Source organism: Mustelus asterias, chromosome 17 (genome assembly GCF_964213995.1).
Source record: "Mustelus asterias chromosome 17, sMusAst1.hap1.1, whole genome shotgun sequence".
NCBI classification, from domain to species: Eukaryota; Metazoa; Chordata; class Chondrichthyes; order Carcharhiniformes; family Triakidae; genus Mustelus; species Mustelus asterias.
This window is the reverse complement of record NC_135817.1, coordinates 21,960,610-21,985,928: the sequence shown is the minus strand read 5'-3', so window position 1 is coordinate 21,985,928 and position 25,319 is coordinate 21,960,610. Positions and strand designations below refer to the sequence as shown.

The 25,319-nt window shown below is 43.0% G+C and overlaps 1 protein-coding gene across 1 annotated transcript in view; it reads left to right on the top strand.

The window, feature by feature from the left end:
* The first annotated feature begins 9,763 nt into the window (after positions 1-9,763).
* The window catches only part of LOC144506362 (uncharacterized), a 183,797-nt gene continuing 168,241 nt past the window's right edge, over positions 9,764-25,319 (top strand). Inside the window, exon 1 of the mRNA XM_078232374.1 lies at positions 9,764-9,894. Coding sequence (XP_078088500.1) covers positions 9,858-9,894 — 37 coding nt within the window. The 5' untranslated portion in view covers positions 9,764-9,857. The remainder of the gene's footprint in view (positions 9,895-25,319) is intronic.

Below are 25,319 nucleotides of genomic sequence, written 5' to 3'. Positions count from 1 at the left end.
GTTGTGTATTTGGGGATAGTTGTGTGTTTGAGGATAGTTGTGTGCTTAGGGTAGTTGCATTTGGGAAAGGGGTTAATTTGTGTATTTGTGGATAGTTATGTTTAGGGATTATTGTGTATTTGTCGATAGTTGTGTATTTGGGGATAGGTGTGTATTTGGAATAGTTGTGTGTTTAGGATAATTGTATTTGTGGATAGATGTGTATTTGGGGATAGTTGAATTTGGGGGGGGCTAAGTTGTTTATTTGTGAATAGTTGTTTATTTATAGTGGTTGAGTTTGGGGAGGGGTTTATGCTGTGTATTTCTGGATAGTTATGTATTTGGGGATAGTTGTGTATTTGGCGATAGTTGTGTATTTGGGGTCATTGTTATTTGGGGATTGTTTTGTGTTTCGGAAGGGGGTTAATTTGTATATATAGTTATGTTTAGGGACTGTTGTGCATTTGGAGATAGTTGTGTATTTGGGGATAGTTGGGTATTCAGGGATTGTTGTGTATTTGAGGAGCATTGTGTATTTCAGGAGAGTTGTGTATTTGAGGAGAGTTGTGTGTTTGGAGATTGTTGTGTGTTTGTGGTTAGTTGTGTTTGTGGATTGTTGTGTATTTGGGGGTGGTTGTGTATTTGGGAATGGTTGTGTATTTTCAGGTTATCTGTGTATTTGGGGATAGCTGTGTATTTGGGGTCATTGTTTATTTGGGGATAATTGTGTGTTTGAGGATAGTTGCGTTTCGGAAGGCGGTTAATTTTTATAAGTAGTTATGTTTAGGGACTGTTGTGCATTTGGGGATAGTTGTGTATTTAGGGAAAGTTGGGTATTTGGTGATCGTTTTGTATTTGAGGATAGTTCTGTATTTGGCGGTAGTTGCGTATTTGGGAATAGTTGTGTATTTTGGGGATAGTTGTGTGCTTAGGATAGTTGCGTTTTGGAAGAGGGTTAATTTGTGCGTATGTGGATAGTTATGTTTCGGGATTGATGTGCATTTGGGGAAAGTTGTGTATTTGGAATAGTTGTCTATTTGTGGATAGTTGTGTATTTGGGGATAGGTGTGTATTTGGAATAGTTGTGTGTTTGGGAATAGTTGTGTATTTGGGAATAGTTGTGTATTTGGGAGTTGTATTTGGGGATAGTTCTGTATTTGGGGATAGTTGAATTTGGGGAGGGGGCTAAGTTGTTTGTTTGTAAATAGTTGTTTATTTAAAATAGTTGAGTTTGGGGAGGGGGTTTCACTGTGTATTTCTGGATAGTTATGTATTTGGGGATAATTGTGTATTTGGGGATAGTTGTGTCTTTGGAATTGTGTGTGTGGGGAAAATTCTGAATTTGCGGATAGTTGTGTAGTGGGGATAGTTATGTTTTTGGAGATAGTTGTGTCTTTGAGGATAATTGTGTGTTTGGGATAGTTATGTATTTGGGGAAGGTGTGTTTTTGGGATAGTTGTGTATTTGGGGATAGGTGTGTGTTTGGGGATAGGTGTGTGTTTGGGGATAGTTGTGTATTTGGGGATAGTTGTGTATTTGGGGATAGTTGTGTATTTGGGGATAGTTGTGTATTGGGGATAGTTGTGTATTTGGGAATGGTTGTTTATTTGGGATAGTTGTGTGTTTGGGGATAGCTGTGTGTTTGTGGGTAGTTGTCTATTTGGGATAGTTATGTATTTGGGGATAGTTGTGTGTTTGGGGATGGTTGTGTGTTTGGGGATGGTTGTGTGTTTGGGGATGGTTGTGTGTTTGGGGATGGTTGTGTATTTGGGGATAGTTGTGTATTTGGGGTAGTTGTGTATTTGGGGATAGTTGTGTATTTGAGAATAGTTGTGACTTTGAGGATAGTTGTGTGTTTGGGATAGTTATGTATTTGGGGAAGGTGTGTTTTTGGGATAGTTGTGTATTTGGGGATAGTTGTGTATTTGGGGATAGGTGTGTGTTTGGGGATAGGTGTGTGTTTGGGGATAGGTGTGTGTTTGGGGATAGGTGTGTGTTTGGGGATAGGTGTGTGTTTGGGGATAGTTGTGTGTTTGGGGATAGTTGTGTATTTGGGGATAGTTGTGTATTTGGGGATAGTTGTGTATTTGGGGATATTTGTGTATTTGGGGTAGTTGTGTATTTGGGGATAGTTGTGTATTTGAGAATAGTTGTGACTTTGAGGATAATTGTGTGTTTGGGATAGTTATGTATTTGGGGAAGGTGTGTTTTTGGGATAGGTGTGTGTTTGGGGATAGGTGTGTGTTTGGGGATAGGTGTGTGTTTGGGGATAGGTGTGTGTTTGGGGATAGGTGTGTGTTTGGGGATAGTTGTGTATTTGGGGATAGTTGTGTATTTGGGGATAGTTGTGTATTGGGGATAGTTGTGTATTTGGGAATGGTTGTTTATTTGGGATAGCTGTGTGTTTGGGGATAGCTGTGTGTTTGTGGGTAGTTGTCTATTTGGGATAGTTATGTATTTGGGGATAGTTGTGTGTTTGGGGATGGTTGTGTGTTTGGGGATGGTTGTGTGTTTGGGGATGGTTGTGTGTTTGGGGATAGTTGTGTATTTGGGGTAGTTGTGTATTTGGGGATAGTTGTGTATTTGAGAATAGTGACTTTGAGGATAGTTGTGTGTTTGGGATAGTTATGTATTTGGGGTAGGTTTGTTTTTGGGGATAGTTGTGTATTTGGGGATAGTTGTGTATTTGGGGATAGTTGTGTATTTGGGGCTAGTTGTGTGTTTGGGGATAGTTGTGTATTTGGGAATGATTGTGTATTTGGGGATGTGTGTTTGGGGATAGCTGTGTGTTTGTGGATAGTTGTCTATTTGGGATAGTTATGTATTTGGGGATAGTTGTGTGTTTGGGGATAGTTGTGTGTTTGGGGATGGTTATGTATTTGGGGAAAGTTGTGTATTTGGAATAGTTGTCTATTTGTGGATAGTTGTGTATTTGGGGATAGGTGTGTATTTGGAATAGTTGTGTGTTTGGGAATAGTTGTGTATTTGGGAATAGTTGTGTATTTGGGAGTTGTATTTGGGGATAGTTCTGTATTTGGGGATAGTTGAATTTGGGGAGGGGGCTAAGTTGTTTGTTTGTGAATAGTTGTTTATTTAAAATAGTTGAGTTTGGGGAGGGGGTTTCACTGTGTATTTCTGGATAGTTATGTATTTGGGGATAATTGTGTATTTGGGGATAGTTGTGTCTTTGGAATTGTGTGTGTGGGGAAAATTCTGCATTTGCGGATAGTTGTGTATTTGGGATAGTTATGTTTTTGGAGATAGTTGTGTCTTTGAGGATAATTGTGTGTTTGGGATAGTTATGTATTTGGGGAAGGTGTGTTTTTGGGATAGTTGTGTATTTGGGGATAGGTGTGTGTTTGGGGATAGGTGTGTGTTTGGGGATAGGTGTGTGTTTGGGGATAGGTGTGTATTTGGGGATAGTTGTGTATTTGGGGATAGTTGTGTATTTGGGGATAGTTGTGTATTTGGGGATAGTTGTGTATTTGGGGATAGTTGTGTATTGGGGATAGTTGTGTATTTGGGAATGGTTGTTTATTTGGGATAGTTGTGTGTTTGGGGATAGCTGTGTGTTTGTGGGTAGTTGTCTATTTGGGATAGTTATGTATTTGGGGATAGTTGTGTGTTTGGGGATGGTTGTGTGTTTGGGGATGGTTGTGTGTTTGGGGATGGTTGTGTGTTTGGGGATGGTTGTGTATTTGGGGATAGTTGCGTATTTGGGGTAGTTGTGTATTTGGGGATAGTTGTGTATTTGAGAATAGTTGTGACTTTGAGAATAGTTGTGTGTTTGGGATAGTTATGTATTTGGGGTAGGTTTGTTTTTGGGGATAGTTGTGTATTTGGGGATAGTTGTGTATTTGGGGCTAGTTGTGTGTGTGGGGATAGTTGTGTATTTGAGAATGATTGTGTAATTGGGGATAGTTGTGTGTTTGGGGATAGTTGTGTATTTGGGAATGATTGTGTATTTGGGGATGTGTGTTTGGGGATAGCTGTGTGTTTGTGGATAGTTGTCTATTTGGGATAGTTATGTATTTGGGGATAGTTGTGTGTTTGGGGATGGTTGTGTGTTTGGGGATGGTTGTGTGTTTGGGGATGGTTGTGTGTTTGGGGATGGTTGTGTGTTTGGGGATGGTTGTGTGTTTGGGGATGGTTGTGTGTTTGGGGATGGTTGTGTGTTTGGGGATGGTTGTGTGTTTGGGGATGGTTGTGTATTTGGGGTAGTTGTGTATTTGGGGATAGTTGTGTATTTGAGAATAGTTGTGACTTTGAGGATAGTTGTGTGTTTGGGATAGTTATGTATTTGGGGAAGGTGTGTTTTTGGGATAGTTGTGTATTTGGGGATAGGTGTGTGTTTGGGGATAGGTGTGTGTTTGGTGATAGGTGTGTGTTTGGGGATAGGTGTGTGTTTGGGGATAGTTGTGTATTGGGGATAGTTGTGTATTTGGGAATGGTTGTTTATTTGGGATAGCTGTGTGTTTGGGGATAGCTGTGTGTTTGTGGGTAGTTGTCTATTTGGGATAGTTATGTATTTGGGGATAGTTGTGTGTTTGGGGATGGTTGTGTGTTTGGGGATGGTTGTGTGTTTGGGGATGGTTGTGTGTTTGGGGATGGTTGTGTGTTTGGGGATGGTTGTGTGTTTGGGGATGGTTGTGTGTTTGGGGATGGTTGTGTGTTTGGGGATGGTTGTGTATTTGGGGTAGTTGTGTATTTGGGGATAGTTGTGTATTTGAGAATAGTTGTGACTTTGAGGATAGTTGTGTGTTTGGGATAGTTATGTATTTGGGGTAGGTTTGTTTTTGGGGATAGTTGTGTATTTGGGGCTAGTTGTGTGTGTGGGGATAGTTGTGTATTTGAGAATGATTGTGTAATTGGGGCTAGTTGTGTGTTTGGGGATAGTTGTGTATTTGGTAATGATTGTGTATTTGGGGATGTGTGTTTGGGGATAGCTGTGTGTTTGTGGATAGTTGTCTATTTGGGATAGTTATGTATTTGGGGATAGTTGTGTGTTTGGGGATGGTTGTGTATTTGGGGATAGTGGTCTATTTGGGATATTTGTGTATTTGGGGAAGGTGTGTTTTTGGGATAGTTGTGTATTTGGGGATAGGTGTGTGTTTGGGGATAGGTGTGTGTTTGGGGATAGGTGTGTGTTTGGGGATAGGTGTGTGTTTGGGGATAGGTGTGTATTTGGGGATAGTTGTGTATTTGGGGATAGTTGTGTATTTGGGGATAGTTGTGTATTTGGGGATAGTTGTGTATTTGGGGATAGTTGTGTATTGGGGATAGTTGTGTATTTGGGAATGGTTGTTTATTTGGGATAGTTGTGTGTTTGGGGATAGCTGTGTGTTTGTGGGTAGTTGTCTATTTGGGATAGTTATGTATTTGGGGATAGTTGTGTGTTTGGGGATGGTTGTGTGTTTGGGGATGGTTGTGTGTTTGGGGATGGTTGTGTGTTTGGGGATGGTTGTGTATTTGGGGATAGTTGCGTATTTGGGGTAGTTGTGTATTTGGGGATAGTTGTGTATTTGAGAATAGTTGTGACTTTGAGAATAGTTGTGTGTTTGGGATAGTTATGTATTTGGGGTAGGTTTGTTTTTGGGGATAGTTGTGTATTTGGGGATAGTTGTGTATTTGGGGCTAGTTGTGTGTGTGGGGATAGTTGTGTATTTGAGAATGATTGTGTAATTGGGGATAGTTGTGTGTTTGGGGATAGTTGTGTATTTGGGAATGATTGTGTATTTGGGGATGTGTGTTTGGGGATAGCTGTGTGTTTGTGGATAGTTGTCTATTTGGGATAGTTATGTATTTGGGGATAGTTGTGTGTTTGGGGATGGTTGTGTGTTTGGGGATGGTTGTGTGTTTGGGGATGGTTGTGTGTTTGGGGATGGTTGTGTGTTTGGGGATGGTTGTGTGTTTGGGGATGGTTGTGTGTTTGGGGATGGTTGTGTGTTTGGGGATGGTTGTGTATTTGGGGTAGTTGTGTATTTGGGGATAGTTGTGTATTTGAGAATAGTTGTGACTTTGAGGATAGTTGTGTGTTTGGGATAGTTATGTATTTGGGGAAGGTGTGTTTTTGGGATAGTTGTGTATTTGGGGATAGGTGTGTGTTTGGGGATAGGTGTGTGTTTGGTGATAGGTGTGTGTTTGGGGATAGGTGTGTGTTTGGGGATAGTTGTGTATTGGGGATAGTTGTGTATTTGGGAATGGTTGTTTATTTGGGATAGCTGTGTGTTTGGGGATAGCTGTGTGTTTGTGGGTAGTTGTCTATTTGGGATAGTTATGTATTTGGGGATAGTTGTGTGTTTGGGGATGGTTGTGTGTTTGGGGATGGTTGTGTGTTTGGGGATGGTTGTGTGTTTGGGGATGGTTGTGTGTTTGGGGATGGTTGTGTGTTTGGGGATGGTTGTGTGTTTGGGGATGGTTGTGTGTTTGGGGATGGTTGTGTATTTGGGGTAGTTGTGTATTTGGGGATAGTTGTGTATTTGAGAATAGTTGTGACTTTGAGGATAGTTGTGTGTTTGGGATAGTTATGTATTTGGGGTAGGTTTGTTTTTGGGGATAGTTGTGTATTTGGGGCTAGTTGTGTGTGTGGGGATAGTTGTGTATTTGAGAATGATTGTGTAATTGGGGCTAGTTGTGTGTTTGGGGATAGTTGTGTATTTGGTAATGATTGTGTATTTGGGGATGTGTGTTTGGGGATAGCTGTGTGTTTGTGGATAGTTGTCTATTTGGGATAGTTATGTATTTGGGGATAGTTGTGTGTTTGGGGATGGTTGTGTATTTGGGGATAGTGGTCTATTTGGGATATTTGTGTATTTGGGGAAGGTGTGTTTTTGGGATAGTTGTGTATTTGGGGATAGGTGTGTGTTTGGGGATAGGTGTGTGTTTGGGGATAGGTGTGTGTTTGGGGATAGGTGTGTGTTTGGGGATAGGTGTGTATTTGGGGATAGTTGTGTATTTGGGGATAGTTGTGTATTTGGGGATAGTTGTGTATTTGGGGATAGTTGTGTATTTGGGGATAGTTGTGTATTGGGGATAGTTGTGTATTTGGGAATGGTTGTTTATTTGGGATAGTTGTGTGTTTGGGGATAGCTGTGTGTTTGTGGGTAGTTGTCTATTTGGGATAGTTATGTATTTGGGGATAGTTGTGTGTTTGGGGATGGTTGTGTGTTTGGGGATGGTTGTGTGTTTGGGGATGGTTGTGTGTTTGGGGATGGTTGTGTATTTGGGGATAGTTGCGTATTTGGGGTAGTTGTGTATTTGGGGATAGTTGTGTATTTGAGAATAGTTGTGACTTTGAGAATAGTTGTGTGTTTGGGATAGTTATGTATTTGGGGTAGGTTTGTTTTTGGGGATAGTTGTGTATTTGGGGATAGTTGTGTATTTGGGGCTAGTTGTGTGTGTGGGGATAGTTGTGTATTTGAGAATGATTGTGTAATTGGGGATAGTTGTGTGTTTGGGGATAGTTGTGTATTTGGGAATGATTGTGTATTTGGGGATGTGTGTTTGGGGATAGCTGTGTGTTTGTGGATAGTTGTCTATTTGGGATAGTTATGTATTTGGGGATAGTTGTGTGTTTGGGGATGGTTGTGTGTTTGGGGATGGTTGTGTGTTTGGGGATGGTTGTGTGTTTGGGGATGGTTGTGTGTTTGGGGATGGTTGTGTGTTTGGGGATGGTTGTGTGTTTGGGGATGGTTGTGTGTTTGGGGATGGTTGTGTATTTGGGGTAGTTGTGTATTTGGGGATAGTTGTGTATTTGAGAATAGTTGTGACTTTGAGGATAGTTGTGTGTTTGGGATAGTTATGTATTTGGGGAAGGTGTGTTTTTGGGATAGTTGTGTATTTGGGGATAGGTGTGTGTTTGGGGATAGGTGTGTGTTTGGTGATAGGTGTGTGTTTGGGGATAGGTGTGTGTTTGGGGATAGTTGTGTATTGGGGATAGTTGTGTATTTGGGAATGGTTGTTTATTTGGGATAGCTGTGTGTTTGGGGATAGCTGTGTGTTTGTGGGTAGTTGTCTATTTGGGATAGTTATGTATTTGGGGATAGTTGTGTGTTTGGGGATGGTTGTGTGTTTGGGGATGGTTGTGTGTTTGGGGATGGTTGTGTGTTTGGGGATGGTTGTGTGTTTGGGGATGGTTGTGTGTTTGGGGATGGTTGTGTGTTTGGGGATGGTTGTGTGTTTGGGGATGGTTGTGTATTTGGGGTAGTTGTGTATTTGGGGGTAGTTGTGTATTTGGGGATAGTTGTGTATTTGAGAATAGTTGTGACTTTGAGGATAGTTGTGTGTTTGGGATAGTTATGTATTTGGGGTAGGTTTGTTTTTGGGGATAGTTGTGTATTTGGGGCTAGTTGTGTGTGTGGGGATAGTTGTGTATTTGAGAATGATTGTGTAATTGGGGCTAGTTGTGTGTTTGGGGATAGTTGTGTATTTGGTAATGATTGTGTATTTGGGGATGTGTGTTTGGGGATAGCTGTGTGTTTGTGGATAGTTGTCTATTTGGGATAGTTATGTATTTGGGGATAGTTGTGTGTTTGGGGATGGTTGTGTATTTGGGGATAGTGGTCTATTTGGGATATTTGTGTATTTGGGGATAGTTGTGTATTTGGGGATAGTTGTGTATTTGGGTCATTGTGTATTTGGAGATAGTTGTGTGTTTGAGGATAGTTGCGTTTTGGAAGGGGGTTAATTTGTATATATTGTTATGTTTAGGGACTAATGTGCATTTGGGGATAGTTGTGTATTTAGGGATAGTTGGGTATTTGGTGATAGTTATGTATTTGGGGATGGTTGTGTATTTGGGGGTAGTTGTATATTTGGGAATAGTTGTGTATTTTGGGGATAATTGTGTATTTTGGGGATAGTTGTGTATTTGGGGATAGTTGTGTATTTGGGGTCATTGTATATTTGGGGATAGTTATGTGCTTAGGGTAGTTGCGTTTCAGAAGGGGGTTAATTTGTGTATATGTGGATAGTTATGTTTAGGGATTGCTGTGCATTTGGGGATAGTTCTGCATTTGGGGATAGTTGTGTATTTGGGATAAAAGCAAATTACTGCGGATGCTGGAATCTGAAACCAAAAGAGAAAATGCTGGAAAATCTCAGCAGGTCTGGCAGCATCTGTCAGGAGAGAAAAGAGCTGACATTTCGACTCGAAATTGGTGTATTTGGGATAGTTATGTATTTGTGAATAGTTATATGTTTGGGGATAAATGTGTGTGTGAGGATAGTTTTGTATTCGTGGATAGTTGTGTATTTGGGGATAGTTGTGCATTTGGGATAGTTGTGTATTATGGGATAGTTGTGTATTTATGGATAGTTATGTATTTGGGGATTGCTGTGTATTTGGGATTATTGTGTATTTGTGGATAGTTGTGTGTTTGGGGATAGTTCTGCATGGGGATAGTTGTATGTTTGGGATAGTTGTGTATTTGTGGATAGTTGTGTGTTTGGGGATAGTTCTGCATTTGGGGATAGTTGTGTATTGGGGATAGTTGTATATTTAGGGATAGTTGTGTATGTAGGGTAGTTGAGTTTGGGGAGGGGGCTAATTTGTGTGTTTGTGGATAGTTGTGTTTGTGGATAGTTGCGTTTGTGGAGGGGATTAATTTGTGTATTTGTGGATAGTTATGTTTCGGGATTGTTGTGTATTTAGGGTATTTGAATTTGGGGAGGGGGCTAAGTTGTGTGTTTGAGTGTTCGCTGTTTGGATGTTTCCTTCCGCCTCTGGTGTCTGCAGACGGCAATGTCTCCTCGCGAGAGATTGGGGGCTGAGGAAGCCGGCGCCAGCGCCATCAGCACCAGAGAGAAGCAGCCATCGTTTGGTCGACAAGTTGCCCTCTTGGTGTGTGCTGGAGGTGCCGCTTGTCTGGAGCTGCCAAATGGAGTATGAGCGAGTGAGCCTCCCACAGACTGTGGGTGAGTGAGTGTGTGAGGGGGTTTGCACTATAGCGATCGCCAGTTTGTAAATGGTTTCTCTTCTCAATGAAATCAGACCGTCGGAAATGCTGATGCTTTTGACTATTTGTCGAATTGAATTGGAGTCCAAGCACTCTGGAGCTCCTTCCTCTCTCTCCAACCTAGAACCGTGGTCAGTACAGCATTTTTGCAAAATAAAACATCAGAATGCAAACTAAAGGATCAAACAAAAAAGAAAATTTGCACGGATCGTGAAAAATGCCTACCTCTCTCCCACCCCCTATTGGAGGAAAGCTGGCTGACTTCAAAACCGTCGGGAAGAAAGTTAATTGCAATTTATTATTTATTTCTGATGAATGTGAGGGACTTGGCACACATTTAGCGGGCCCAGTTCTTGATTCTTTTCTTTCTCTGGGACCTGCCAGTTCCACTCCCTCTGCAGCAAATTCTTACCTGAGGCACCCTGCCTCCCCCACTGCAGCCTTCCTCCTAACCAATTCTTAAACAACCACCTTTCCCAGCCTGACTTTCTAATCAGCCTGCTGGTGATGATATTTTGTACATGATCTGTGCCCAACTCTAACCCGTCTCCCAAACATTAAAATTATAGCCTATAAGTTTCATTGCTGATGTGTTTTTTGCAGTGAAAATTACTGAATTTTATTATTTAGTGTCACAAGTAGGCTTACATTAACATTGCAATTAAGTTACTGATTTGATTTATTATTGTCACATGCATTAGTATACAGTGAAAAGTATTGTTTCTTGCACGTTATACAGACAAAAGCATACCGTTCATAGAGAAGGAAAGGAGAGGGTGCTGAATGTAGTGTGAAAATCCCCTAGTCTCCACACTCTGGCACCTGTTCAGGTTCATGGAGGGAGAATTTAGCACCTAACAAGCACGTCTTTCAGACTGTGGGAGAAAATCGGAGCACCCGGAGGAAACCCATGCTGACAAGGAGAGAACGTGCAAACTCCGCATAGACAGTCACCCAAGCTGGGAATCGATCCCAGGTCCCTGGTGCTGTGAGGCAGCAGTCATCGTGAGTGTCATCCTGAAATCATAGAAATCCTACAGCACAGAAAGAGGCCATTCGGCCCATCGAGTCTGCACCGACCACAACCCCACCCAGGCCCTACCCCCATATCCTTACCCACTAATCCCTCTAACCTACGCATCTCAGGACACTAAGGGCAATTTTTTTAGCATGGCCAATCAACCTAAGCCGCACATCTTTGGACTGTGGGAGGAAACCGGAGGAAACCCACGCAGACACGAGGAGAATGTGCAAACTCCACACAGACAGTGACCCAAGCCAGGAATCGAACCCAGGTCCCTAGAGCTGTGAAGCAGCAGTGCTAACCACTGCACTACCGTGCCGCCCACTGCAGATATTGGGTTATTCCAGAAGGTAACCAAACACCCCAGGCACAAACTCGGTGTAAACAAGGTACTTTTTTAAAGTTAAGAAATGTTTGGAATAGGTGGAGAGTGCAATGTTGGACTTTCCGGGAAAAAGTAGATGTGAATAAAAGATGGTACATTATCAGTAGAAAGCACCAAAACACTATTTTACAGTGGTTAGGTCAGGCTAGAATAGCCAAGTAGGGCATTCCTGGTTCCTGAAGTTAATACTGGCATCTACTGTTTTTTTTTTGTTGGCAGTCTGCTTTCGTCTACAAACAACATAGAGATGTGGAAAAATACTTTCACCCAGAGAGTGGTGAGCCAATGGAGTTCTCAATCACAGAAAGCAGTTGAGGCCAAAGCATTGTATGGACACAATTCTCCTGTTTTACTGAGAGACAAGCCCCCCCACCCTCCACAATTGATATGGCGGCTCCCCACTGACAACGGGAACACCCCCAACTGCTCAGCACAGAGGGGCATTCACCCCCTACCACTGAAAGAAGGGGTCATCTCCCTCTCACACCACGCAGGCATGAGGGTGACCTGACCCCTCCCCCGCACAAGAGAGACACTCCCAGATGGCCCCCCCCCCTCTCAGGACCTCCAGTGCCAACCTTGTATTATCCCCGGCACCCTGACAGTGACACCCTGACCTGGCATGCCTTGTACTCCGGGGAGTTGGGAGGTAGGGAGGTAATTGCTGTGTCCATGTGTTCCCCTGCCGTTGCTGGGTTGCAGAGGAAGGGTCCCTCAAGGGACCTGGGGGTTGGGGGGGGGTCTCGAGCTGGGGGAAAGGCTTGACCTCAGGACTCCCCCGGGATGGGGGTCTAACGACTGCATCTTGTTGCCCTGGGAAAGATGGCGTTCACTTTCAGATGGTGATTTCAGACACCATTCTGTGATAAGATATTCATTATTGCCTCTGCCCTTTAAAACCTTTGAAGTGCCCTGGTCACTTTAATATCCATGCTTCTTGGACACCTGGAAGCCTTTAAAATCATCCATTCCACAATATGGATTGGCCAAGTGGTTGACAGCCCTCTTAAAAGTGCTCTTATAGAAATAACCTGTCAGGATTATTGGGGAGATCCCCTTGCATTTTCTCATGACCCACAGCAGTCAGTTTCACTGGGGAGTACCCTTTTAACATTGAAAGCTTAGCACCTGGCCTGTATCCTTTGAAGTGGTTTGATTGACAGGTATGGATTATTTACCTACTAGCAAAGAGCCTTCTTTGTTTTTCTTTCCCTTCATGGTTGAATGCATCTCGAGTGCCTTGTAAACATTGCTGTTAGGAAAGAGGAAGTGAAATCTCCTAAAAGATCCAACCTGTCAATCAAAGGCTGAATGATTGAACATTGCAGTTCGAAACAAAGGTAGCACAGAGATCTAGGTTGACACTCCATTGCATTACTGAATGTTGGGGGTGCTGTCTCTCGTGTGAGACAAGACCCTATCTGCTGCTCAGGAGAATACAAAATATCCCGTTGCATTATTTAAAAATCAGGGGAATTACCCCTGGTGTCCGATATTTAGTCATAATCAGCATCACTTCAACAATGCAATCTTCTGGTCATTATCACATTGCTGTTTGTGGGAGCTGGCTGTGTGCAAATTGGCTGTCGCATTTCCTACATTGTAACAGTGATTGTACTTCAAGAAGTAGTTCACTAACTGTAAAATGCTTTGGGAAGTCGGGAGAAGTTATATAAATGAAAGTCTGTCTTCTTTCTTTTCACTCTTCCGCAAACATGAGTTAATCCAAAGCACTGCTGTCTGCATCTGAAGTTACAATCATTCATCACCCCTGTGCCTGCTGAACAGTGTTTGCTCCTGCACCAGAATGACTCCGTTTTAATAGTTTCATCCTTGTTTTCAAATCCCTCCATGCTTTCAGACCTCCCTTTCCCTGTAATGTCCTCTAACCCTACAACTCTGCGACATCGAAGTGCTCCTCCAGTTTTAACCACTTCAGTTGCCTAGTCTGGAGTTCACCACCTTCCCCAGCCACTAACCTCTCTGCCACTCTAATTCATTCCTCTTTTAAGATGTTTCTTGAAACCTACCTTTGATCAAGACTTTGGTCACCTATCCAAGCATGGTGATATTGGTTAGCACTGCTGCCTCAGAGCACCAAGGACCCGAGTTCAATTCTGGCCTCGAGTCACTGTCTGTGGAGTTTGCATGTTCTCCCTGTGTCTGCGTGGGTCTCCTCCGGGTGCTCCCGTTTCCTCCCACAGTTGAAGGATGTGTGGTTTAGGTTGATTAGCCATGCTAAATTGACCCTAGTGTCGGGGGATTAACAGGGTAAATGTGGGGTTATGGGAATAGGGCCTGGGTGCGATTGTGGTCGGTGCAGACTCGATGGGCCAAATGGCCTCCTTCTGCACTGTAGGGATTCTATGATTCTATCCCTTTCTGTGGCTCGGTGACAAATTGTGTTTGATAATGTTCCTGTGAAAAGTCATGGGACGTTTTACTATGTTTAAGCTGCCATTGTAAAGTCCAGTTGTTGTTATTCAGATAGAGTGAAAGGAATGATGCAGAAGATTAAGAGGTGATGGTAGTACCTGGGTGTATGCACGAGAGACAGCTACAGGACAGGATAGCAGTGCACAACGCTGGGAGAAAGTACCTCCTCTTCAACGGCGCTTTGACTATTGATTTTTAGCAGTACACTGAGGATTTCTACTCCTTCAAAAATGGATTAATTAACGTTCACAAACTTTGTCTTGTTACTGACTTATTATCATTAATAACAAAGTTCTCCTGCATTCCATACCACAAAATCAGACCCAACAGTGAATATTTTATTTTGAGTTAGTGAGTTTATCAAAAGAAAGTTGTTGAAGTACTATTCACAGCAGCGAACAAAGGGAATAGTGCACAGGATTTTCTGTCTGAGAGCGTGGGGTGTAGTGACCAATGGATATGTTGCAGTGGAACAGGAGGAGAAGGAGGGGACATCCCAAGAGCAATGATAGCATAGGAATCATGTCTTGGTGTTCAGCCATTATCACCCTGGCCATGGGTGATAAACAGTTGGCTCTTGGGGTAAAGTGGTGAATCAGTGTTTGGGAAGGCTCGGCTAACGAGGGAAGCTATGAGCTTGTGTTTATTGGGCCACAGATGATTGGTCCTACAAGTATAGCGCACCATCTCTTTCAATTCCTATGTTACAAGATCTTCTGTGCAAGATCACAGGCTTTGACTATGTTGAGGTGTATTTTCCTTTTTGCTAATTTTAGTGAAAATGTAGGCACTGGACACAGAATTGTGAACAGTGGTCTTCATACTATAAAAAGGACATAGTCACTGGAAATTTTAAAATGATACCAGAACTGAGAAGATAAACCTATCAGTGGTTGTGGAAGCAGATACGATGGTGACTTTTAAGGGGCATCTTAAATACATGAATAGGATGGGAGTTGAGGGATATAGTCTCCAGAAGTGTAGGAGGTTCAGTCGGGCAGCATGGTCGGTGCAGGCCTGGAGGGCCGAAGGGCCTGTTCCTGTGCTGTATTTTCTTTGTTCTTTGTAAAGATTGAACAGGCCAGGGCTCTTTTTTCTTGAAAAGAGAAGGCTCACCTGATAGACATTTTGTAAGGTTAGGAAAGCATTTGATCGGGTAGACAAAGAGATGTTTCCAGTTGCAAGTGAGACCAGCACTAGGGGCTATAAATATAAGGTAGTTACTAAGAAACCATCCCCAAATAGAAAATCCAAGACAAACATTTTTCGAGAGAGTGATTAGAATGTAGAACTTGCAATTGCAAGGAGTAGTTGAGTCAAATAACATAAATGTTTTTAGAAGAAGCTAGACACTTAAAAGATAAAAGAATAGGAAGATATGTTGAGGGGATGAGATGAAGAAGGAGGTTGTTTGTGTGAAGTATAAACACTGGCATGGACCAGGGCCAAATTGCCTGTTTCTGTGTGGTAAATACTTTCCAACTTAGTACTCTGTGGGACTAGAGCAGCATCTTTCATTTTATATTCCTGTTTACCATTTCACTATAAGTAATGAACAAATAAAAATATGCTGAGGAATTCTATCGGAATTGGAGTGGGCGAGGGGTGGACACTGGAAATGTCCGTTGACCTCGGGTGGGATTTTCTGGTCTTGAGTCTTGAACGAGGCTGTAATATCCCACCCATAATCTTTTTGGCTTTTGGGCATCTATCTCTTTGCTTTCAAAAGAATCAAGGAACAATAATGCAAAATATGCTTCTCAGTTTGCGGTGTAGACATTTTTTGCTCCTGTCTTTGTTCCTTCAACTTCATTTTGGTTACCCGAGGTGAGGGAGTAATGTGGTGATAGTTGTATAGGTAATTGATGAGCTGAATGCAGTACAATAGATGCATTCACTGTGTCTGTGACGAACCCCAATGGATCTGGCTCAGTACCAGGAGTCCTCTGTTGGGTTTTCCTGTGTGACCGTAGAATAGTGGGCATCAAAAGCTTCAAAAATCCTTCTCTTATGGTTGCCTGGAACCATTCACTGAGTGATTGAAGCTGGCCAAGATTGTATCTTGCAGTTTGAAGTCAAAAAGTCCTAAAGTCTACAGAAATACTGTAGGAACATTGACAAAAGATGCCATAGCCCATATGAATCCTATAATGTCGTTACTATTTTGCCCTTATGTATGGATACATTGCTATATGATATGTTAATCACAGATTCAGTGATAGGTAAATCACATTGCAGTCATTTGACATCTATTCCAATTTCTTCAGTCATACTATTTTCCAAACTCTTCAGTAATTGTTGCCTATGGAGTTGATTCATGTCATAGCAATCAACACTCATTTTAAGCTGTGCCTTCCTATTCGGTGTGAAATTCAGAGCTATGAGGCAGGATGATTTAGCCAACGGGAAATGCCTATCCGCCATACATTACTCTTTCTCTATCTTGGTATTTACATATGTAAGCCTTTCATCTAGAACGCTCGATATTCATTGCATATTAATTTTTAACAATTAATTATTTGCAGATAGTGGCATTAACTGAAGATTCAATTGAGCCTCTACAAATAAAGACAGACTAAAACTGTGGTTGTTAGTTTCGGAGGGGTATGCTTGTAATGTGTAATCATGATGTGGAGATGCCGGCGTTGGACTGGGGTGAACACAGTAAGAAGTCTCACAACACCAGGTTAAAGTCCAACAGGTTTATTTGGTAGCAAATACCATAAGCTTTCGGAGCACTGCTCCTTCGTCAGATGGAGTGGAAATGTGCTCTCAAACAGTGCAAACAGACAGAATCAAGTTGCAGAATACTGATTAGAATGCGAATCCTACAGCCAGCCAGGTCTTAAAGGTACAGACAATGTGGGTGGAGGGAACATTAAACACAGGTTAAAGAAATATGTATTGTCTCCAGACAGAACAGCTAGTGAGATTCTACAAGCCCAGGAGGCAAGCTGTGGGGGTTACTGATAATGTGACATAAATCCAACATGCCGGTTTAGGCCGTCCTCATGTGTGCGGAACTTGGCTATCAGTTTCTGCTCAGCGACTCTGCGCTGTCGTGTGTCGTGAAGGCCGCCTTGGAGAACGCTTACCTGAAGATCCAAGGCTGAATGCCCGTGACTGCTGAAGTGCTCCCCCACAGGAAGAGAACAGTCTTGCCTGGTGATTGTCGAGCGGTGTTCATTCATCCGTTGTTGTAGCGTCTGCATGGTTTCCCCAATGTACCATGCCTCGGGACATCCTTTCCTGCAGCGTATCAGGTAGACAATGTTGGCCGAGTTGCAACAGTAGGTACCGTGTACCTGGTAGATGGTGTTCTCACGTGAGATGATGGCACGACACCGCTCAACAATCACCAGGCAAGACTGTTCTCTTCCTGTGGGGGAGCACATCAGCAGTCACGGGCATTCAGCCTTGGATCTTCAGGTAAGCGTTCTCCAAGGCGGCCTTCACGACACACGACAGCGCAGAGTCGCTGAGCAGAAACTGATAGCCAAGTTCCACACACATGAGGACGGCCTAAACCGGGATGTTAGATTTATGTCACATTATCAGTAACCCCCACAGCTTGCCCCCTGGACTTGTAGAATCTCACTAGCTGTTCTGTCTGGAGACAATACACATTTCTTTAACCTGTGTTTAATGTTCCCTCCACCCACATTGTCTGTACCTTTAATACCTGACTGGCTGTAGGATTCGCATTCTAATCAGTATTCTGCAACTTGATTTTGTCTGTTTGCACTGTTTGAGAGCACATTTCCACTCCATCTGACGAAGGAGCAGTGCTCCGAAAGCTTATGGTATTTGCTACCAAATAAACCTGTTGGACTTTAACCTGGTGTTGTGAGACTTCTTACCGTGTAATGTGTAACTCAGGGATCAGTGCTGGGTCCACTGTTATTTGTCATTTATATTAATGATTTGGATGAGAATATAGGAGGCATGGTTAGTAAGTTTGCAGATGACACTAAGATTAGTGGCATAGTGGACAGTGAAGAAAGCTATCTCCAATTGCAACGGGATCTTGATCAATTGGGCCAGTGGGCTGACGAATGGCAGATGGAGTTTATTTTAGACAAATGCGAGGTGATGCATTTTGGTAGATTGAACCAGGGCAGGACTTACTCAGTTAATGGTAGGGCGTTGGGGAGAGTTACAGAACAAAAAGATCTAGGGGTACATGTTCATAGCTCCTTGAAAGTGGAGTCATAGGTGGACAGAATGGTGAAGAAGGCATTCGGCATGCCTGGTTTCATCGGTCAGAACATTGAATACAGGAGTTGGGATATCTTGTTAAAGTTGTACAAAACATTGGTAAGGCCACACTTAGAATACTTGGAAGACTGCACTTCTGGTCACCTATTATAGAAAGGATATTATTAAACTAGAAAGAGTGCAGAAAAGATTTACTGGGATGCTACTGGGACTTGCTTAATTGAGTTATAAGGAGAGGCTGGATAGACTGGGACTTTTTTCTCTGGAGCCTAGGAAGCTGAGGGGTGACCTTATAGAGGTCTATAAAATGATGAGGGGTATAGATCAGCTAGATAGTCGATGTCTTTTCCCAAAGGTAGGGGAGTCTAAAACTGGAGGGCATGGGTTTGGGGGGAGAGGTATGGAGGTGTCCAGAGGGGCAGTTGTTTCACACAGAGGGTGGTGAGTATCTGGAACAAGCTGCCAGAGGTAGTAGCAGAGGTAGGTACAATTTTGTCTTTTAAAAAGCATTTAGATAGTTACATCGGGAAGATGGGTATAGAGGGATATGAGCCAAATGCGGGCAATTGGGACTAGCTTAGGGGTTTAAAAAAAAAGGGCGGCATGGACAAGTTGGGCCGAAGGGCCTGTTTCCATGCTGTAAACCTCTATGACTCTATAACTCTGTAAATTCAAAAATGTCGAAAGATTGGCTCCAGTTTTACCATTTAGCATCTAGTTTTCTGGAATATGACATTCTGGGCCTGATTTTACCATTTTGAGTCTAAGTGCCGAATCTGGGCATCAAATAGATCCGCGCCTGGAATCCTCTTTCCAGCGCGCCCATACGTGATTTGCCGGCTCCGGTCTGATTCGCGCTGTGGGCGGGACTTAGCGCTGGCGGACCGATCGGAGCTCTGAACTGCGCATGCGCAGTTCAAAAGAAATCTGACAGACCGCGCCTGTGCGCGAAAGAAAAAAGAAGCAGAAAGCGGAGAGAGCGGCTCTCTGACGATCATCCTCTGGTCCCGGCGGGGGGGGGGGGGGGGGGGGGGAGGAGGTAGGAGGAGGAGGGGGGCGGGACCCAGATCGTCCTCTGGTCGGGGGGAGGGGGGGGGGGGTTCGCTGCCAGTCTGCGGTGGGGAGGGGAGGGGTTGAATGGGGTGTCAGCAAAGCCGCGATCTGCTCGGAATCGGGTGCAGATCGCAGTATAGGCCCGATGCCCAACTTTACCGCGATTTCACGCCCGAAAACGGGCACGAAGTTTTGGTAAAATCAGGCCCTCTAAGCATTGTGTTCCAAAGTATACTTTCAAAATGTCAGACTTCATTACAGGTAAGATCTAACTTTTGAAAAAGGAGAGGTTAAAAAAAAAGCCAGTCTCTGAAAGTACCTGAAACTTACAAGCAGCTATAGGTGCTATCTTCTTGACCCAGAATTTAAAGGTAGCTACAATGACCTGGAAATTCCCCATTAAATTATATGCTGCCAAGGAAGTACTTGAATAGTTGCCATAAAAGATGAAGCGTACCTCCAAGTTAATATCTGGACATGGTCATTTTTCTACATAACTGTTTGTATCCAACAGCAGAATTTATATCACACCTTTAACTTAAACAATGTCCCTCGGTGCTTCACAAGGTGTGATAAAGATTGATGCCTTGACAAAGAAGGAGCTATTAGATCAGGTGATTAAAATCTTTGTCAAAATGGTAAATTTTAAGCAATGTCTTAAAAAATGAGAAATGGAAAGAGAGGTTTAAGGAGGAAATTCCAAGACCTGGGAGTTAGACAATTGAAAACATGGCCACCTGTGGTTGGGAGAGAAAAGGAATGAAGCATGCACAAGATGCTAGGATTTGAGGAATACCAAAGAGATTAACAAGATGTGGAAGAGTGAGGCCATGGAAGGATTTCAACAAGGGGATGAAAATTTTAAAATTGAAACGTGAGGCAGCTGGGAGCCAATATAGATCAGCAAGCAAGAGGTGATGGGTGCAGGTTAGGATGCAGGCTGCAGAGTTTATGGAAGGTTGAAAGCCATTCGGGAAAGGCACAGTGAACTCAGGAATGGTGCCATAAAAACATTGCCGGTGTATGATCTATCTCTGCATAACAATTTTATTTGCACTTCTGTTTTATTTGTTATGTCGTGTCAGAAAAGCTTTTTAAATATATTTTCACAACTATATCTCACGTCCATATATTTTGCAATTTTATAGTGTATGGGTCTTTAGTGCTCTTATTTAAGTCGCACAAGGACTTAATCATTCCTCTGCGTAATTAACACCATGTTCACTCTGGCAATAAAACCTAGCCACATTTGGTGTCTGCTTTGTGTATTTTGGAGCCAGAAATCAGTAGGCATCTTTTTGCAACAGCGATTACCTGGACATTTTCGAAAGTATTAGACCATTATCTGTATAAATGACAAAAAAAAATGTACTATTTAAAAATTGGCCATCACATTGACTTGGCTGGCAATCTCCCAGATGTGCTTTCATGTAAGCAATTAAGACAATTGGTTACATATAGCCTGAGGGACACTGCTCCACAATTTGCGCTCTGTGCTCTATGCTATCTCCTGCACTGTTATTTATCACTGTACCGTATATGCCTTTCTGGGTGATTGCCTTTTCAAGTATGGCTCCAAGGATTCAACTCAGGTTTTGCTTTGTTTTTTCCAGCTCTTGTGTCTCATTTCCTTTGTGTAAAGATACAAAACTATGATCATTGCAGCAATGACATGATTAAATCAAGCCATTCAATAAACTTGATAAATAATGGGTGACACGATGAGAGACGCCAATTTCTGATGTGAAATTTTACTATGGTTCCATAGCTCCCTGCTGGATTGAAATGTCCCACTGAATCTAAATGAGAGGTAAACTTGCTTGAGCGCTTTGCTATACCCTGTTTCACCTTCCTGCACTCTCTCTATTGTCACTGTGCACTGAATCTTCCTCTCCTCATCAGGAGTTAGCTTTGGCTCTGCAACTGTCTGCAAACAACTGTATGCACCATTCTCTTGCATTTTACAGAACAGTACCCACCCTGCATGATTATGTGAACATGTAGCATCTGGCGTGGACAGCATGCTTACTGTTTGTTGTAGATTTCATTTAATAGACCGCAGGGCAAATATCTTGGCCTACTAGAAATGTCTGTACCTTTGGGAAGTGCATTAGAAGTTGAATATCCCTCTGCAGTACTGAAAACCGACAATGAAGAGCCAATGGAAGCACAGTGGTTAGCACTGCTGCCTCACAGCGCCAGGGATGCAGGTTCAATTCCAGCCTTGGGTGACTGTCTTTGTGGAGTTTGCACATCCTCCCCTTGTTTGCATTTCCTCTGGGTGCTCCGGTTTCCTCCCACACCCCAAAGATGTATGGATTAAGTAGACTGGCCATGCTAAATTGCCCCTTGGTATGTAAATTAGATGGATTGGCCATGGGAAATGTGTGGGATTACGGGGATAGGGCGGGGGAGGAGGGCCTGGGTAAGATACTCTGTCAGAGGGTTGGTGCAGACTCAATGGGCCGAACGGCCTCTTCCTCGGAATTGAACCCACGTCCTTGGCGCTGTGAGGCAGCAGTGCTCAGCACTGTGCCTTCATTGGATCTTCATTGTAGGTTTACAGTACGCAAAGGGATACTCAACTTCTATGCATTTCCCAAAGGTACAGACATTGCTAGAAGGATAAGATATTTGCTCTGTGGTCCATTAGGGATTCTATGATTCTATGTTTCGCTGTGTTGTAAGGTAGCATTTTCAAAGGAAGCAAGGTGGGAGCTGTGGTTACTTTGCCAACCTGCCTGAGGCACATTTTCTCTAGACCTGTCCCAGGACAGGTGTTCCTGTACCTGAGGAACAGTGCTCCTGGTGGCATTGCAGTGGAGCTGCAGCAAAGGGACAACCTTGCAGCGTGAACAAGCCTGTTTCTACCTTAATAATGAAGCCAGCAGCTGGGTCTCACGGCTGCTACATTACCTTAATTTGGGGCTATTTACATTTATTTCAGTTGAGCAAGCTTAGCAAGTTCTTACCCAGGAGGATAAATTAATCACTGTCTCAAACTGAAGCATTTGCTTTTGCAGGAACAGATAAATAGGTAGTGACCATCTGCCAGTGAAATCATTTTCCCTGCTGGGTGACCAGAGGCAATGACTGGAGGAACGTTCTTCCTGCTTTTGAGTTAAGAAAGTCTTGACTAAAGCAAAATGCAAGCAAATGAATGGATGAAAATATACCCAGTTTTTAAAAAATTTTGTATTTCAATAAGTCTGCAAACACATTTACAAGGAATACATCTGTGATGCATTAAAACTTGACACATAAGGAAAAGTATCATTGTAATTCAAAAAAAAAATTCATGCCCAGAGAGATCAAAATGGTGTTTGAAACTCATTGTGCCTCTGTCTTTGAGACAGGATAACAAAATCATCAGTTACGCTTCATTTGAACATGAAGTTTTGGTTTACGGCAAGAATCAATGGGCAAAACAAAGGTTCTGAAATGTAAAGCAGGTTAGTTTTACTTTTGCGAACATTCTGCTTAACTGCAATCATCAATCAAAAGACAGGCAAAGTTTGTTGGAGCTCCCCAGAAGGGAACTTCTGCCTTTTTATAGGAACAAGCTATTGCTAAAGTAGAACAGTCCATCTTCTAATATTCATAAAGCTGTGGACACTTATTCTAAGTGGTAATTACATACGCAAAGGTGTCAAAGTTAGGTGATGATCACTCAGGTTGAATTTCCAGTCTAGAGACAGGTTTAATCCTGTCATAAAGCAAATATGTGGAAATGCCGGCGTTGGACTGGGGTAAACACAGTAAGGAGTCTAACAACAGCACGTGTGGCGTTTGCTACCAAATAAACCTGTTGGACTTTAACCTGGTGTTGTTAGACTCCTTACTGTATGAAGTAAATATCCAGTGGGACGGTCTGACATTTTCTGCAATTATGCATATTTCAAAATAAGTGCAAAATTAAATTCCAAATTTTTGAACTTTTAAAAAAATGTGTCCTCATCAAGACCTGCAATGAACAGTCTGATTTTTTGAATGCATGGCATCCAAATGAATCACATTAAAAATCACATTAAAATTAAAAGTCTGAGGTCACATACCAACTGACTCAACATCTTCCCTGCTGCCATCAGACTTCTGAATGGACATATCTTACATATCTTACATTAATAGGAAAGGAGCGGTCACGTTGTTAGGAGTTTTCTATAGGCCCCCAAATAGTAATAGAGATGTGGAGGAAGAAATTGCTAAGCAGATTATGGATAGGTGTGGAGGGTAATTGTCATGGGGGACTTTAACTTTCCAAATATTGATTGGAACCTTTGTAGGTCAAATAGTTCGGATGGGGCAGTTTTTGTGCAGTGTGTGCAGGAGGGTTTCCTGACACAATATGTGGATAGGCCGACAAGAGGTGAGGCCACATTGGATTTGGTACTGAGAAATGAACCGGGCCAAGTGTTAGATTTGGTTGTGGGAGAGCACTTTGGAGATAGTGACCACAATTCGGTGTTAATTGTTATTGCAATGGAGAGGGATAGGGCCGTACGGCAGGGCAAGGTTCACAATTGGGGTAGAGGTAATTATGATGTGATTAGGCAAGAATTAGGGGGCATAAGTTGGGAACAGAAACTGTCAGGGAAAGGCACTAATGAAAAGTGGAACTTTTTCAAGGAACAAATACTGTGTGTCCTTGATAGGTATGTCCCTGTCAGGCAGGGAGGAAATGACCGAGTGAGGGAACCATGGTTCACGAAAGAGGTGGAATGTCTTGTGAAAAGGAAGAGGGAAGCTTATGTAGGGATGAGGAAACAAGTTTCAGATGGCTCGATTGAGGGTTACAAGTTAGCAAGGAACGAGCTGAAAAAGGGGCTTAGGAGAGCTAGGAGGGGACATGAGAAGTCCTTGGCGGGTCGGATCACGGAAAACCCCAAGGCTTTTTACTCTTATGTGAGGAATAAAAGAATGACCAGGGTGAGGTTAGGGCCGGTCAAGGACAGTAGTGGGAACTTGTGTATGGAGTCAGTAGAGATAGGCGAGGTGATGAATGAATACTTTTCTTCAGTGTTCACCAAGGAGAGGGGCCATGTTTTTGAGGAAGAGAAGGTGTTACAGGCTAATAGGCTGGAGGAAATAGATGTTCGGAGGGAGGATGTCCTGGCAGTTTTGAATAAACTGAAGGTCGATAAGTCCCCTGCGCCTGATGAAATATATCCTAGGATTCTTTGGGAGGCAAGGGATGAGATTGCAGAGCCTTTGGCTTTGATCTTTGGGTCCTCGCTGTCCACGGGGATGGTGCCAGAGGACTGGAGAATGGCGAATGTTGTTCCTCTGTTTAAGAAAGGGAATAGAAATGACCCTGGTAATTATAGACCGGTTAGTCTTACTTCGGTGGTTGGTAAATTGATGGAAAAGGTCCTTAGGGATGGGATTTACGACCATTTAGAAAGATGCGGATTAATCCGGGATAGTCAGCACGGATTCGTGAAGGGCAAGTCGTGCCTCACAAATTTGATTGAATTTTTTGAGGAGGTAACTAAGTGTGTTGATGAAGGTAGGGCAGTTGATGTCATATACATGGATTTTAGTAAGGCGTTTGATAAGGTCCCCCATGGTCGGCTTATGATGAAAGTGAGGAGGTGTGGGATAGAGGGAAAGTTGGCCGATTGGATAGGTAACTGGCTATCTGATCGAAGACAGAGGGTGGTGGTGGATGGAAAATTTTCGGACTGGAGGCAGGTTGCTAGCGGAGTGCCACAGGGATCAGTGCTTGGTCCTCTGCTCTTTGTGATTTTTATTAATGACTTAGAGGAGGGGGCTGAAGGGTGGATCAGTAAATTTGCTGATGACACCAAGATTGGTGGAGTAGTGGATGAGGTGGAGGGCTGTTGTAGGCTGCAAAGAGACATAGATAGGATGCAAAGCTGGGCTGAAAAATGGCAAATGGAGTTTAACCCTGATAAATGTGAGGTGATTCATTTTGGTAGGACTAATTTAAATGTGGATTACAGGGTCAAAGGTAGGGTTCTGAAGACTGTGGAGGAACAGAGAGATCTTGGGGTCCATATCCACAGATCTCTAAAGGTTGCCACTAAAGTGGATAGAGCTGTGAAGAAGGCCTATAGTGTGTTAGCTTTTATTAACAGGGGTTTGGAGTTTAAGAGCCGTGGGGTTATGCTGCAACTGTACAGGACCTTGATGAGACCACATTTGGAATATCGTGTGCAGTTCTGGTCACCTCACTATAAGAAGGATGCGGAAGTGCTGGAAAGAGTGCAGAGGAGATTTACCAGGATGCTGCCTGGTTTGGAGGGTA